The following is a 16,378-nucleotide window of genomic DNA, read 5'->3' as shown; positions in this document are numbered from 1 at the left end:
CTTGCTAATAACAACAGCAGTCCTGCTTAAACAAGTGTTTCCGGCCTTTGCTCAGCAACCCCCCCTCCATCACAGGGGGGTTGTAACTGGATGGTCTTTAAGGTCCCTTCCAACCTGAACTGTTCCATGATTCTATGATTCTGTGATTCTATGATTCTGTGATTCTATGATTCTATGATTATATGATTCAATGAAAACCTTTTAGCCCTTGCTTAATTTTAAACAAAAGCTTAGGTCTCATTGATTTCTCTACAATGATATTCTTGTGCTACAGAGAGGAAGGGACTTACCTTTGGTCTAGTCCACCTCTCACTTCTTCCTTATGATGATGCATCAAAGTAATATCTGGGGTAACCTTCAGATAATTATGAACTTTATCTTCACGAATCAATCTTCACTTTTAAAAAAACTATTACGACAGCAGTTTTTGTCAGATTCAGTATGAACCAGATGGAATTTTCCATCCCTCTGGGTAGGCAGAGAGAGGTGGAGAGCGGATGCAGAGTGGCACGTACCGCCAGCAGCGCAGTGTGCACAAGCATCCACCTCTTTGTTCAGGCAGATCTCTTCTTCTCCCATCGGTTGTGTGAGTGAAGATCTAGTGACTGGAAAAGACTCACTGCTGAGTTACACCAAGGTAAATGCAAGGTCAATGTTTCGCTGTGAGGGTGGGGAGGTTGCCCAGAGCAGTGGTGGCTGCCCCATCCCTGGAGGGGTTCAAGGCCAGGTTGGATGGGGCTTGGAGCCCCTGATGCAGTGGGAGGTGTCCCTGCCCTTGACAGGGGTGGAACTGGATGGGCTTTGAGGTCCCTTCCAACCCAAACCATTCTATCCCCGCCACCTATACTGTTGTGTAACAATGGTTTTATTATTATTTACTACTTTTCTATAAATGATGGGACACAGATCAGATACAGCATGGTCTGGTCCTGTGCTGTGATTAAGCGTGCTCTCAGTTAGCCAGTTTCAGTAGTAAATATAGTCTGATCATGGTAGAATTATTAAATTGAGCTTGCTGGCATTAGTTAGCTTGGGGGAATTCCAAGTCTGTCTCAGCATTGTTGTATCCAAATGAAATAGCTCAGATATCTCTGTGCTGCCCTGTGTTGTGCAGTGAAGAAACGGTAAGGGGGAAAAGAACAATTCAGTTATTTGTGCTTTAAACATTACTGGAGTAGGGTTCACCAAGCAGGGGCTGAAACTGAAGGACCAAGACAACTAAAAACGTGAAGTACTCATTAGTATCCACACCATTTTTCAGACACAATTGAATTTCCAAGGAAAATATTAGTTGTTTAAAAAAAAAATCAGCAAAAATTGCCTTAAGATACTACGATCTTAAATATTTTTTTGGCATTTTCAACTGAAACATTTGATTTCTTGTTCCAGTATTTTAGAATTCAACTAAACTATCCCTGCCAAGCATAATCTTCTGCAAAGTCAATACCGTAAACCAAGCTGTGAAATAGGGCAGAGGGAGAAAAAAGGTTTCTTTAAAGTGCTTTCCCAGAGGTAAAAAAAAAAGCATTTATGAAGTCTCTTACATTGAGCCCAGGTGTGATGAGTCTGCTTTCTTGGGTGCAGAGGCAAGAGAATGGAGCAAGCACGGTGAAGACTTCATTCTGCAGCAGCAGGCACGGAGGTGTTTGCAGACCAAGAAATGCAAAACTCCCTCACTTGTAAAGAATCATTAGTAACTTTGAGGTTTTAAGGGTTTTGCAGTAGATTTCTAGTCTGATGGTCCCACAGTCAAATTTAGAGGTCACTTTGTTCCTAATAGAGTGATACCTGAGCTGGTTTTGAGGTTAGTTACCATGAGCAATGCAGAGTTATGAATCAAGCATGACTTACAGAGCGTACATGTCATAGCACCCAGCCCTTCTGCTGCAGGTGGTTTGATAGTTTTGGGTAGGTTCACATGGTTTGAAGTCTCATACCTCAAGACCAAAAGACAAAACTAATTCTACCAAGCCCCTAAGAAACAACCTGTTGTGATCAAGTGGCCTAGACAGTGATTTAATATCTTTGAGCCTAGAATTTTAATACACCAGAAAGTTCAATATACCTTTCAGAGTCTGGATGTTTAGAGAAAAACTTGATTTTCAGGAGTTCAGCATCTGTGGTTGTGGCCAGGTTTCAAGCATGATTTGTTCCAGAGAATTCTTACAGGGTGCTGGAATCTGATTTTCAAACAAGTGCCCAAATGAGTCCAAAGCTTCAGTGGAAACCAGACTTTAGCAAACCTGGCCCAGTGGTGAAAATGCTTGATTTTGAAAATCTGCCTGTAAAGGCTCTGCAATACATTGATAGACTTGCAGCAACATTTGGCGCTCTGAGTCATTAGTGTGTTTTCAAACTAGAGACACAGCAAAATGATGACTTTGGCACATGACAATTGTTTCCAAGCCAGTTTTGCTTTGAATTTAAGTTTAAAGCTTCACCAGCAAGAGCAATTCCTCCATCAGCAGCAGCCACAGAAGCAGCTGACCCAGAGCTCAGACATACAGATCATTAGGGTTGGCTCTGTTTTCTCCTTTTCTGCCTGCTTTAATCATCAGATCATGCTATTTCCCATTGAGATACAAGAACTGATCAGTGCCAGTTCCTCAATAGCACCTGCTAACCTCTGCTTTAGTGAGAATGTGAAATACTCAGGAATATGAGTAATTAGAATAATGTCCTTTTATCTCAGGCCAGTAGGTTTAGAGAGCATTGTAAGGTGCTACCAAACCACAGGGGTTTTGGTTTTTTTTTTTGTTGTTGTTGTTATTACTAAAGTGAAGAAGCAGCAGCGAAGATCGAAACTTATTTACTAATGTGGTTGCAGTGCAGAGTTTGTACAGCATGGTGCTCCTGGTAGAAGCTTTTTGGGGGTTTCTGTTGTAAATCATGCCTTGCTCACTGTTTATTATCTCACTTTATCAGTGTAAATTCTGAATAACTCCCGTGGATCAGATACTGATGTACTGGAGTGTCTTGAGATTAACAGCTGAGTTCTGATTTTGTTTCAGATGAGATCATTTAAGACTGAAAAAATAGGCAGCTATCTGTGTCCTTTATATAAACGTAAAGCGAGGAAAGCTTGGGTCAATCTTTGTGCTGATTTAAACTCCTTAAATCCTAAATTCTGTTCCCAGTTTAATTAAGGTAGGTAAGCTCCAGTGATGTTTCCATGGACTGGCTGTTATGTATCTGGGTGCCGAACTGAGTGTGCTAAGGAAGGTGGGAATCAGAGTTTGATCCAAAAATTGTCTGTAGGGTAGATACAACGGCATTATGTGTTTTATGAAAAATTATTGGAAGCTTTCTTCTCTTTGTTTATTTAACGTTACATTGCAAATCAAGTATACATTATGGGCTGAAGTCTGTGCATGTCCTATGGTTTAGTTTCATGTGGAGAAGGGATTTGGACACCATGATCCGAAAAAGTCCCTTCCAACTTGAGATATCCTGCGAATTCATGATTCTATGTCATGGGAACACCACAGCAAATCAATGAGCCCCCAGTAGGGGAGATTTGGCTAAGATCTTAGGAAGAAATGTCTTGCTGTGAGGGTGGGGAGGCCCTGGCCCAGGTTGCCCAGAGCAGTGGTGGCTGCCCCATCCCTGGAGGGGTTCAAGGCCAGGTTGGATGGGGCTTGGAGCCCCTGATCCAGTGGGAGGTGTCCCTGCCCATGGCAGGGGATGGATCTGGATGGGCTTTAATGTCTCTTCTGACCCAAACCATTCCATGATTTTATGTTTTCAATTTAAGAGTAAAGAGAAGTCTCTAATGCAGGGAAGCAGGCCAGGCCACTCCATGCTTTTCTGTATTGATTTTCCTATGTAATTAAAATACATGTATACTTATGCTTGGCTTTTCATTCTTGTGCTTTGAGTTAAGAATACTCCTCTCAGCTGTGTTTTTAAATGAGACTTCAAACTCAAACCCAGTATCGGTTGCTGTAGATAGGAATTTGTGATATAAAATAGAGGGAAATAAACAGACATACGAAGATTCAAGGAAAAGTTTGCAACTTAAAGAAAGTGAAGTCATACCAAGAGGCAATAAAATTTAGAATCATATCTTAAAAATTAGTAAACTGAGAAGAATAAAATACAGATGTTCATCTTATTAAAATGATTTGATAAATACAGATGTTCATCTTATTAAGATGATTCCATTTTGAATGTAATCCACTTCATCCTCTCTTCTAATCCAAAGAAAAGGTAAAAGCAATGGCTATGGTTCAGTTCTACAGTGTCCGTCACCCACCTGAGGGGATGTACTCAACCCTCAAATTCATGCAATATTTTAAGACATAAGAACAATTGGACTGAGTCATCTTAAAGCTCCACCTTGGCTGATCTTTGGCCTAATATTTTTTGTCATGCCCTTTTTATTTTTCATGACTACATTAACCTGAGGCAACAAACTCAGATTTTCAAGTTTGCGTTGTCTGAAGATGTGCTTCCTTTTATTTCTTTGGAATCCACTGCCTGATAATTTCTGCTCATGCTCTTTATTCTTGAGAAATAACGTTAGCATTTCTGTTCACAGAAACTGTTCTGAACCTGTGGTTGTTGCCCTTTGCAAGCTCCATTATAATTTTACTACATCCTTGAGAAAAAGAATAATTGGAGGGTTGAAGGCTTGACTTACAATCAGGGAAAAGTGAGATTCACCAGCTGGTTTATGAGGCAGCATGTTTTGATTAAAGAAAAGTGTATATCGTCTCATAGATCTGCAGTGAATCAGTTCCTGTTAGATATCAGTTTTTCCTGGAGGGCTTTGTACAAGCTTCTGGAAAGTACAGTTCATCAGAGCCTGCTCTGATCTGCTGCTCAAGAGATAAGGGAAGGAAGGGGAGATAGGTCTGAACCAAACCTCTGAGGCCTGAGTCCTTACATGGTCTTCAGTTAGCGGAAGGAAAGTGCTTTTACCAGAAATAAGGATCTTTTGACCAGGTACATAGAGTGCATGGGCAAAAAAAAATCTTAATGTCTTCATTTTCACAGAGGTGTAAACAGTTTGGTGTCAGCATTAAACTAGGACATTACAGATTTAGCCCTTCACAGCTAATCAGATGCATTGTATATGTGGTAAGGATAGTTTTTATTGCGTATCTTCATATATTTAATGGTCTTTGCATAAAAATGTGGCTTGCTTTCTGCCTGCTCAGAAAGGAAGAGAATGGTAAAGTTCGAGGACTGCTCTCTGTAGAGAAGCAGGGCTTCGGAAAGATGCTCTAACTGAACAGAACTCGCAGCTTTAATGCAAATCAGAGGTGAAAAGTGAAGGCACACTATCATTCTCAATGTTTTTGGTGCTTTCTCTTCAGGATGCAGACAATACAGAAGATGGGTGACATTCTGATGAGACTTTAGTAATTGTCTTCTGCATTTATATCTTCAGAAACAAGAGATACCAATGCAACTTAGAAAGTATTGGCAGCACTTGACCAAAATGATTCTACGGTTGTTACTAATACTTATGTTCCCACTCGTTCTTGTGGTTACAAGCTGTGTGTCACCTGTGCACTTCATTGCTAGCTTCTGTACTCATGAAAAGCCCAGAGACAAATGTCATGTGGGCATACGTGGGATTTCGAGGGCTATAGATGTAAGTAACAGGTAGAGTTTAGAGTCTGTGGCCAAAAACTTGATACTTTCACATACTGGCCCAGCGTAATCTTCATTCCTTGCCCTTAAAAGGCCAGAGCCTGCCTCTTGTAAGAACTTCTGCTGCCTCCTACTTCACATCCAGCCTCCTTCCAAACCTGCCCCACCTCCAAGTAATTCTGACCTCCCTCTGCTTTGACTCCTGCCTCTTCTGCTGGACTCAACCCTCACTTCTCACTATTTCACTTCCATCTGCTTCAGTCCAGGCAGCTGTAAGGTGTGATCTGAAGGCAATTCCCACCTTGGCACAATGGATTAGAGTTAGAGGGATCAAATAAATGGGCTGAAAGGAAGAGACAGAGTGAGTCCAGAGGAGGCCATGATGATGATCTGAGGGCTGGAGGAGCTCCTGTACAAGGACAGGCTGAAAGAGTTGGGGTTGTTCGGCCTGGAGAAGAGAAGGCTGTGGGGAGACATTAAAGCAGCTTCCAGTTCAGAAATGGGCTCCAGAAAAGGGACTTTGTAAAAAGGCATGGAGTGACAGGACAAGGGGGAATGGCTTTAAATTGGAAGGAGGAAGATTTAGATTAGACATTGGGAAGAAATCCTTCACAATGAGGGTGGGGAGGACCAGGTTGGCCAAAGCAGTGGTGGCTGCCCCATCCCTGGAGGGGTTCAAGGCCAGGTTGGATGGGGCTTGGAGGAACACGATCTAGTGGGAAGTGTCCCTGCCCATGGCAGGGGGTGGAACTGGGTGGGCTTTGAGGTCACTTTCAACTCAGCTTGCACCCTTAGCAAGTTTGCAGACAACACTAAGCTAGGTGGAAGTGTCGATCTGACGGAGGGTTGGGAGGCTCCAAAGGGATCTGAACAGGCTGGATCCATGGGCTGAGACCAAAGGGATGAGGTTTAACAAGGCCAAATGCCGGGTCCTGCACTTGGGGCACAACAACCCTGAGCAGCTACAGACTAGGAGAAGTCTGGCTGGAAAGCTGCCTGGAGGAGAGGGACCTGGGGGTGTTGGTTGACAGCGACTGAACATGAGCCAGCAGTGAGGCCAATGGCATCCTGGCTTGTATCAGAAACGGCGTGGCCAGCAGGTCCAGGGAGGTTCTTCTCCCTCTGTACTCGGCACTGGTGAGACCGCTCCTTGAATCCTGTGTTCAGTTCTGGGCCCCTCACCACAAGAAGGATGTTGAGGCTCTGGAGCGAGTCCAGAGAAGAGCAACAAAGCTGGTGAAGGGACTGGAGAACAGGCCTTATGAGGAACGGCTGAGAGAGCTGGGGTTCTTTAGCCTTGAGAAGAGGAGGCTGAGGGGAGACCTCATTGCTCTCTCCAACTACCTGAAAGGAGGTTGTGGAGAGGAGGGTGCTGGCCTCTTCTCCCAAGTGACAATGCACAGGACAAGAGGGAATGGCCTCAAGCTCTGCCAGGGGAGGTTCAGGCTGGACATTAGGAAAAAATTTTTCACAGAAAGTGTCATTGGGCACTGGCAGAGGCTGCCCAGGGAGGGGGTTGAGTCACCTTCCTTGGAGGTGTTTAAGGGACGGGTGGATGAGGTGCTGAGGGACATGGTTTAGTGATTGATAGGAATGGTTGGACTCGATGATCTGGTGGGTTTCTTCCAATCTGGTTATTCTATGATTCTATTCTATGATTCAAACCATTCCATGATTCTACAGAGTATTCAGATTCTTTGTTACTTTTTTTGTTCTCTGTCACAAATACCTTCTTTGGGTCCCTTTTATTTCTTGAGCTTCCCAGCTATGTTTGACAGTGAATGTTGGTTACAGTAATCTCGAAACTTCTTATAGAATCTCCTTATGACAGGCACCAGGAACAAGAGAAGGACAGGGAGAAAACAAACTACTTTGCCTAATGCGGCTGATGAGTTTACTCAGAGAAAAAACCACCTGTTGATCTTTGACTCATTCAACAAAGAAATCACGTCAATTCGTAGCCTGAAAAATTCCTGGTAAGTGAACAAGCTGTGAAACAATAGCGTATTTCTGCCTCTTGACGCTGTCAGAAACCACAGGTATGCTCACTGAAATTCTCTCTTTGATGCTTTGAGATCAGAAGTAATTTTGATCAAAAGCTGGAGGAATTACCCCAAACATAGTAATGCTAAAGGGCCATTCTTTATTTTGGTCTTAGGTTACTCTCAGAACATTTGCATAGTACTTGGGACCTCGAAGACTTATAGATAAATTCAAATAAATACATTCCAAATGCATTTAATTACAAAATCACACTGATTTGGACTGAGAATACTTTCATGGAACCTGTTCACATTTAAACCAGAACAAAATCCTGGTCACGCTAAGCAAAATCAGATTGCAAATAGAGGTGCACTTGTCTGTTTTCCAGATCTGCATTGTGCAGAGATCACAGGTGATGACAACCTGCCCATAATCTGTAAAAATAAATAGCTGATATTTTATCTGCATGTATTTTATCAAGTAGCTTCTACAGAAGATTAGCCTTTTTAGGCTCAGTGTTCACATTTCTGTACAATGTCTGCAACTGTGTAGATGACAGAATTCCTTTACATGCATTCTCACACTGTTCGGATTTCAGAATCCTCTAGTGATCTTTCATACCTTATTTGGCTTGAGATACCTTTAAAAAGGATCTAATTTTCTGAAAAAGCCATGCAAGAGAGCAAAGAGACTACTTTGCTTGCAACGTTTTGTCCTCCTTACGATTTATGAGTTGGGTCCTTAAGAAGTCACTGGTCACTCTTGGGAAAACAGAGCATTCCAATGTGGTCTTTTACATGAAATTTGGAAAGTGAAGAACACTGGAGCTTCTCAAAACCTCTAGACACAAATTTCAACAGGAAAATGCTTAGAAATTGGGTCTTATCCACAGATAAGTGAGCTCTTTTGATTCGTGGTGATGTGAATGCTCATGAAGAGCAAGTGGAGCACCCAAACGTGGTCCTTCATTTCTCTTTCTGTATGCCCTTCATTGAACCAGTGACCTTCTGTATTCAGAAGGATGCACAGTCCCTGCCTGAAGTGCTGTCCCGAATGATTTTGCATTATAACCTCCATTTTTGCTTACAGATTGTTACCAGTCATTAAGAAAAGACTAATTCACATCACTCGTGCAATAAATTGGTTTAGCAAGAATGCTGGCTATTAGTCATGCTGACTGTTAGCTGTGTTGGTTTTCAGAAAGGTCACCTGCCAGATTTTCACAAGCTCACAGCATCTGATTGCAGGAACATTCTTGGCCCAGGCTTTCTCAAGGCATTTGTCTTCCCACTTCACCCGTAGCTGTGAATACGTCCATTTCATTTGATTCCTAAATAGCTGTTTGAAAGCCGAAAATCCTCAAACTAAATGTTTCTGGCCAAAACCTGAACAATGCTTGGTTTCATATGTTGAGTTGATTTTATTGCTTCTGAGTTTGGGCAATTTTCAGCCTGAAACACTTTTTTCTGGGAGTGGGGGGAAACATTTTCAGCTGAAATTGCCAGTCAGCCCTCCTCCCCCTAACCCTCTGACCAGCCCTGCCAGGAACCTTGGTCATGTTGTCCCCATGACTCAGAAAAGCCCTTTGCAATTATATAAAGAGGTGCTATCACAATTCTAGCTACATAGTAAACCATGAATGCTAGTGAAGTGTGCTGCAACCCGCCAGACAGCGTGGAGGGCACCTTGACCACTCTTTATCGATTGGTCTTCATGGGTTCCAACAGTCACGTAGTCATGAGGCTAAAGTGAAAGCCCTTGTGCAAGGACTGTGGGGGTTGAAATGTGGCAAATCCCAAAGCTTCAGTGCAATAATTGCTAATCAAAGTGAAAGAGTTATGCCCTTCTGCACCTTTTCAGAGGAATCCTGTGGAGGTGATGGCTTATCAGGCTCAGTGTTGGCTGTCCCCTTTGGCCCAGCTTTCTGTTAGATGAGACCTAGGTCCTGAGCAGTCTAGCAGTGAATAATTTCTGAGCAGGATCTTTTCTTTCCTCCTTCTGTCCGTCCTGTAGAGCTGTTATAACAAGCTGTCTCCTCTTGACTTTACAAAGCTGTTTCCCAAAACCTCAGTTAGGCTCACAAAATGTCATTCCTCTCACCAGATCTAAGACACCTGCATGGTCTAAATCAGAATTAGTCACTCTGGGCTTTCTTACAGTTGATAGATTACAGTCCAGGGAGCTCAGCTACTACTTCTGGGTAAGATACATCATGCTAAGCTCCCTCACTAGGTCTCTGTGAGGTATAGAGGGTGTCTGAGGTGACCACATGCAGGTGCCTACTTCTAGACATTCACGCTAGATCAGCACAATCCCTCCTGGAGGGTCTAGAGGCAGGAGAGCTGATGTGGTTTCCCTGGCAGTTTGCTGTGCTGTAGGTCCTGGCTGACTGGGGAAGTTCTACTGGACTAGAGGCTGATTGATGTTGTGCCCATCTTCAAGAAGGGTTGGAGGAAGGATCCAGGAAATTACAGGCCTGTCAGTCTTACCTCAGTGCCGGAAAAAGTCATGGAGCAGGTGATCTTGAGTGCTATCATGAAGCACATGCAGGAGAACCGGGTGATCAGGCCCAGTCAACACAGGTTCACAAAAGGCAGGTCTTGCCAAACTAACCTGATCGCCTTCTATGACAAAGTGACTCGGCTGCTGGATGAGGGAAAGGCTGTGGATGTATCTTCCTGGACTTCAGTAAAGCCTTTGACACAGTTTCTCACAGCATTCTGCTTCAGAAACTGTCACCTCTGGCCTGGACAGGCGCACACTCTGCTGGGTGGAAAACTGGTTGTCTGGAGGGCCCAGAGAGTGGTGGGAAATGGAGTTAACTCCAGCTGGAGGCCAGTGACAAGTGGGGTTCCCCAGGGCTCAGTGCTGGGTCCAGCCCTGTTCAATGTCTTTATCAATGACCTGGATGAAGGCATCGAGTGCACCCTTAGCAAGTTTGCGGATGACAATAAGCTGGGTGGAAGTGTTGATCTGACGGAGGGTCAGGAGGCTCCAAAGGGATCTGAACAGTCTGGACCGCTGGGCTGAGACCAATGGGATGATGTTTAACAAAGCCAAATGCCGGGTCCTGCACCTGGGGCACAACAACCCTGAGCAGCTCCAGACTAGGAGAAGTCTGGCTAGAAACCTGCTTGGAGGAGAAGGACCTGGGGGTGTTGTTGACGGCAACTGAACATGATCCAGCAGTGGCCCAGGTGGCCAAGAAGGCCAATGGCATCTTGGCTTGGATCAGAAACGGCGTGACCAGCAGGTCCAGGGAGGTTCTTCTCCCTCCGTACTCAGCACTGGTGAGACCGCTCCTCGAATCCTGTGTTCAGTTCTGGGCCCCTCACCCCAAGAAGGATGTTGAGGCTCTGGAGTGAGTCCAGAGAAGAGCAACGAAGCTGGTGAGGGGGCTGGAGAACAAGAGGAGCAGCTGAGAGAGCTGGGGGTGTTTAGCCTGGAGAAAAGGTGGCTGAGGGGAGACCTCATTGCTCTCTCCAACTACGTGAAAGGAGGTTGTGGGGAGGAGGGTGCTGGCCTCTTCTCCCAAGTGACAGGAGACAGAACAAGGGGCAATGGCTACCTCCCCACCAGGGGAGGTTCAGACTGGATATCAGAAGGGAAGTTTTCACAGAAAGAGTCATCAGGCACTGGCAGAGGCTCCCAGGGACGTGGTTGAGTCCGCATTCCTGGAGGTATTTAAAAGATGGGTAGATGAGGTGCTCAGGGACATGGTTTAGGGGCAGATAAGAACGGTTGGACTTGATCTAAGAGGTCTTTTCCAGCCTGATGATTCTATGACTCCAAGCCTCATCCAACCTGGCCTTGAACACCTCCAGGGATGGGGCGGCAACCACTGCTCTGTGCAACCTGTGCCCGGGGCTGCCCACCCTCACAGCAAAACATTTCTTTCTAAGATTTGATCTCAATCTCCCTTCTTTCAGCTGAAACCCCTTCCCCTTTTCCAGTCCCTGCAGGTTGTGTGTTTGTAAGGTGCTGTACACGGTGTTCCTGGTGTGACTGCAACCGCGATAAAGCAACCACATGGCTATATTGATTTATTTGTTGGTGTTAATTAATAGCACCTTCAGAGGTAATAGTTTTGTGTTCTAATTCTGGCAGAGCCCCAGCTGCCTTCACGACCATGGAAAGCTTCACGGCACCACTGAGTACCTTCGGTGAGCTTGCACTTCAGCAGAGCCAGGTTAAGCTCCTACCCAACAAGGTGTGTGGTCCCTCCCGGCGCAAGCGGGAGTTCATGCCGGATGAGAAGAAGGACAACATGTACTGGGAGAAGAGGCGCAAGAACAACGAGGCAGCCAAACGCTCACGGGAGAAGAGGCGCCTCAATGACTTTGCCATGGAGACCCAGCTGGCTGCTCTCAGCGAGGAGAACACCATCCTCAGGACAGAGCTGCTGTCCCTGAAGCTACGCTTTGGGCTTATCACCCCCGACACCAGCACCTACCAGGGCCACTCCTTCCAGGACTTCCTGGGAGTTTATTTCAGAGGACACAGAGGGGGCTCCCCACTCCTTGAGGCTGAGCCCTTTGCTGGAGAGTCCTGCTTCTTCACAAGAAAGAGCTTTTTGCCAAAGGGGATGGAGCCAGCTGAATTTTCCTGCAAAACCTTTGGCCCATCCAGAAACATCTTCAGCTGTGACTCAAAACCAGCTCCCATGGAGACAGCTGGCCTTCAGCAGCCAGAGAGGCTTGAGGCAGACTTCAGATCCACAGTTTGCTCTTCATTCCTCAATTACCACTGCCTGGACAAATATGCTTGTCACGTGCCCTTGCTAGGCAGTGACCACTTCTTGTGCCCTTCCTCCTGTCCAGGTGGAGTGAGCAAAGAAAGCACCACAAGTGTCTCAGATGAAGACGATGAGCAACAAGTGCCCAAAACATCTCCTCCACCCCCATGCATCCTGCCCTCCCCTCAAGAAGATCATTTTAAGGGTCGGAGTTATGCTGCCCTACCTCACAAACTCCGGATTAAGACCAAAACCCTCAGCAGCTTGGAAGACGGTGGCTTTGACTCCCACTGAGACAGCAGAGGGACTGTGGGACCAAAGCAAGACCTTCCAAAGACATAAAGGGTTTGGAAGGAGGGGGTGGGAGGGAAATGTCTTGTGCATCAATGAGGAAAGTGGTTTTCTTTGCTTTGCAGAAATGATAAGGGAATTTATAGGGCAAGGCTGCATCACTACAGCACAACTGCAGCTGGCCACGATGGTCACCTCGCTGCGTGAGACCTGCCAGACCCCACGGTCGCAGTGTGAGTAGCCTGTGCTTTGCCTGCCTACTCTGCTCACAAATCAAGCTGAAATTTGAGGTGTGAAGGGACCACAGGCAGGAAGAGGCTAACATAGCAGAGGTGGTGCCCACGCCATGTAATGCAGCTGCAGCAGCTTGGGGTGGTAACCACATTAATTACCTTCATCATCACCTTCATCCTCATAACTGCCAACAGAAACAGTTTCAGATTCCCTATCTGTCTGGAGCAAGAAAGAGGGACAGTGACAAAGGGGTGGGGGACGCTGGCATGAAGTGAGAGCAGAACCCAGTCCATTCTGTTCACAGTTTATCATAATATATCTTCAGAGAGAATGAACTCTTTTGCTCCTTGACTGGACACAGTACGCACAGAAGATACTTTCATTTATCTTTGCAATGATTTTTTTGAGGACTAGATATTTAGTTTTTTTAGTGAAATGCAAAACAATTTATTTTTACCATGTTCTTTTAAACTAAGGCATTTTTAGAAATGGTATTTTTGTGTTTGGAAATTGCCTTTATAAAACATTCCTTCACCTTTAGCTGTGTTAGCTGAACCATTTCTTTTTTTTTTGGAAGTGAATTGCTTGTAAAATAATAAAAAAAAAGCAACCGCCCCCCCCCCCCAATTTAATTAAGTTGTTAAAAAATATTTAAACATATTAGGGTTTTTTTTTAAATGGCTAAAAAATATTTGAACAGCTTTAAATGCAAGTGAGTAACCCAGTTAACACCTGACTGCTTAAGCCAACCAAGGTGAATCTCGACTGTCCCAATGCTGGACTCACATTGAATGTTCTCATCGATTAGAGGGATTCCCTGCCCATGACAGGGGGTTGGAACTGGATGATCTTTAATGTCCCTTCCAACCCAAACAATTCCATGGTTCTGCGATTGTTCCTGTTTGCCTCACTGTGCAAGCTGGAGAGATTGAACTGGAGACCTAGCACTGAAGGTTTCTCTTGAGCTGATGGTGTTGACGTGAGTACAGTGTGGCCAGGAATCTCTGCAGGCTGGAGGGAGGGAGGGAAGGGAGGAACCTGAAGCACAAAGAGGGATGTGGTTTTGGGGCAGAGGCTCAGTGGAAAGCAGGGGTTGCTGATGCCATGTGGTTCCCGCATTGTGCTGCCCCCAAGCTGGTGGAGATGGAGCATTCCTGGCTTTGCCACTGGCCCTGGACGACAACGATGGTGTGTGGGAGTTCAGATCCTGCACCACAGCTCCATCCTAGGACAGCAGCCCAGTGGCCTCCTGACTTCCATCCCTCTGTGAAGGAAGGAGGGTATTTAGAAGCGTACGGTGTCTAGGGCAAGGCAAGAGATGTCCCAGCATGTTCTGCACGTGGCTCCTCTTTATGGATATAATGCTACCAGATCGCTCCCCTCCCGAGGCTTCACTCGTGTCAGCTGGGCTGTGGGAAATGCTCCCTCCCAACCAAATTTGTACCATGAGATATGTTGGGAAGCTTCAGCAAAGCATCATTGTTGGAAACCTACTCTCAGGCTGGGCAAGCTGTCACTTGGATCTCATGTGGTGCTTCTACTCTGGAGCTTCTGGTGCTTCTACCCTGAGCACTCAAGGAACATCTGTGTGAAGAGCATAGAATCACAGAATGGTTTGGGTTGGAAGGGACCTTAAAGAGCATCCTGTTCCACGCCCCCTGCCATGGGCAGGGACATCCCATGGGATCACGCTGCCCAAGGCCCATCCAACTTGGCTTTGAACCCCTCCAGGGATGGGGCAGCCACAGCTTCCCTGGGCAACTTGTTCCAGGGCCTCCCCAGTCTCCTGGTGAAGAAATTATTTGTTATGTCTAGTCTAAATCTGCCCCTCTCCAGTTTATACCCATTGCCCTATTGTGTATGTGGTCCTGGTCCAGTGACACCCTGTGACTCAAGAGCCAGATCTGTTCCAGATCTCCAACTTTGTTTGATTTTACCTAATGCGTTTGGGCTCAGCCCCTTTCCCCTGTTCCCTTTTATCTTTGCACATGCTGCATGCAGTGTACGCCTTTCCTGGGGTGTCTGCTTGGATACTTTCCCTGCCTGTCCTGCCTTCCAAGAGCTCAGCCTTTGGGAAAGCCTGCCCTGCAGCCACAGCAGTGAGTGCAAAGTAGGTGCAACACAGCTGGAGAACTTTAACCCAGCCAACCACGTAGCTCAGGGCATAAGGCAGGAGGTGTCCTGAGCTACAGCTGTGCTGAGCAGAAAGCTAATGGAGCCTCAGTGAGCAGTAGCCTCGTGAAGGCCTCTAGAGCCTACTTTCTGCTGTTCCTCAGTCACCTCAGTTTACAAGCCAAAGAAAGTTCTCAGAGATGTACTCCAGGTATTCCTGTAACTTCTTGTCCTTGAATCTTCTGTTTTCTTGCTCTTTTTCTATGGAAAGGAGGCTGATGCAATCCTGATGTTTCTGTTTGATATCAGACAAATGCAGCCCAAGCTGAAGGAAGAACACAGATCTGAAAGAGGACAAACAACTTCAACGTGTTTTCCTCTGCTCCAACCCTGCTTTTTCTTCTTTCTACCATGTCCCTGCTGACAGAAAAAAATGCGTTGCCTGCTCTGCCTTACTAGAAACCAGAGATACGTGTGGGAGCTCAGCCTCCAAGCTCAGATCCCTGGAGTCTCCATTTCACCAGTTCTACTGCTCACAGGACTGCTCTTTCCTTTCCATGTTGCTCTATTCTCACTAAAATGTCAGGCTCTGGAGAATAAGGACAATGGTCAAGAGTATTTTTGTAGAACTCATTTTATAGCTAATAACGAAAAGCACCAATAACAAGACTGTGTAAAAGGACAAACCATGCTCCCTGATATGGGTCATGATAATCCCTCAAATTGGTTCCGAGAAGAGGACCCTTAATGAGGGCTGCTCAGGGTTGTCTGAACTGTGGAGGGAGAGCAACATGTTGTGCCTAATAAAACTCTTATTTCCAGAAGCCGCAAAAGATGTATTGACCTGTTTGTTGTGACTGTATCTGCACCGAGCTTTGCTCCTCAGGAACAGCCAGCGTGATAAACATATCCTGCAGAGACAAGTCCTGCTCAGCAGGAGCACAGTTACTTGTGATAAAGGACATAGATTAAGCAGGCGGTGGGGCACACACCTTCCTGATTGCTCTGCCCATAAACGTGTTTTCCCCCTGTCTGAGTCTACGTGCTTACAGTAGATCGCTCGGTTCTCCACCACGGAGTCTTCTGCTGTTACTGCACCGAGGGCAGAGGGGCTGGTGTGGTGGGGCTCACAGACCTCACCAACGTTTATAGTGACACCGCACGAGGGCCAACCCCATCTCTGGTGCTTCTGTGCTGAGATCAGGGCAGAGCACTTAGCAAACCTTCATGGGCTGCAGCACGAGGTGGGCAGCTCTACTGGGCTTGCTGGCATGAAGAGAAACCAGAGAGCTGCAACTGCACTTGAGGTGTGAAACTTCATGCAGTGGTCCTTTCAGATTAAAAGGAAACACAAGTGGATTGATTTCCTGTCCTATTCCCCCTGTCCTCTCTTCCTGTTGGGTAGGGGTGGCCCATAGCAAG

The 16,378-nt window shown here is 45.9% G+C and overlaps 1 protein-coding gene across 2 annotated transcripts; it reads left to right on the top strand.

The window, feature by feature from the left end:
• The first annotated feature begins 567 nt into the window (after positions 1-567).
• Positions 568-12,990, top strand: NFILZ (NFIL3 like basic leucine zipper). Of its 2 annotated transcripts, none has more exons than XM_069878238.1 (2): positions 568-637; positions 11,692-12,990. In XM_069878238.1, exon 2 carries the CDS (start codon positions 11,714-11,716, stop codon positions 12,611-12,613), a length of 900 nt encoding a protein of 299 aa, XP_069734339.1. In that variant the 5' UTR covers positions 568-637; positions 11,692-11,713; the 3' UTR covers positions 12,614-12,990. The 2 variants fall into 2 exon arrangements, with proteins under 2 accessions (XP_069734339.1, XP_069734340.1); XM_069878239.1 differs by lacking the exon at positions 568-637 and adding an exon at positions 7,421-7,577.
• Positions 12,991-16,378: the final 3,388 nt, after the last annotated feature.

The sequence above is a fragment of the Phaenicophaeus curvirostris genome, chromosome 28 (assembly GCF_032191515.1).
Source record: "Phaenicophaeus curvirostris isolate KB17595 chromosome 28, BPBGC_Pcur_1.0, whole genome shotgun sequence".
In the NCBI taxonomy this organism is placed as follows: Eukaryota; Metazoa; Chordata; class Aves; order Cuculiformes; family Cuculidae; genus Phaenicophaeus; species Phaenicophaeus curvirostris.
This window is presented reverse-complemented; position numbering and strand designations above follow the sequence as displayed.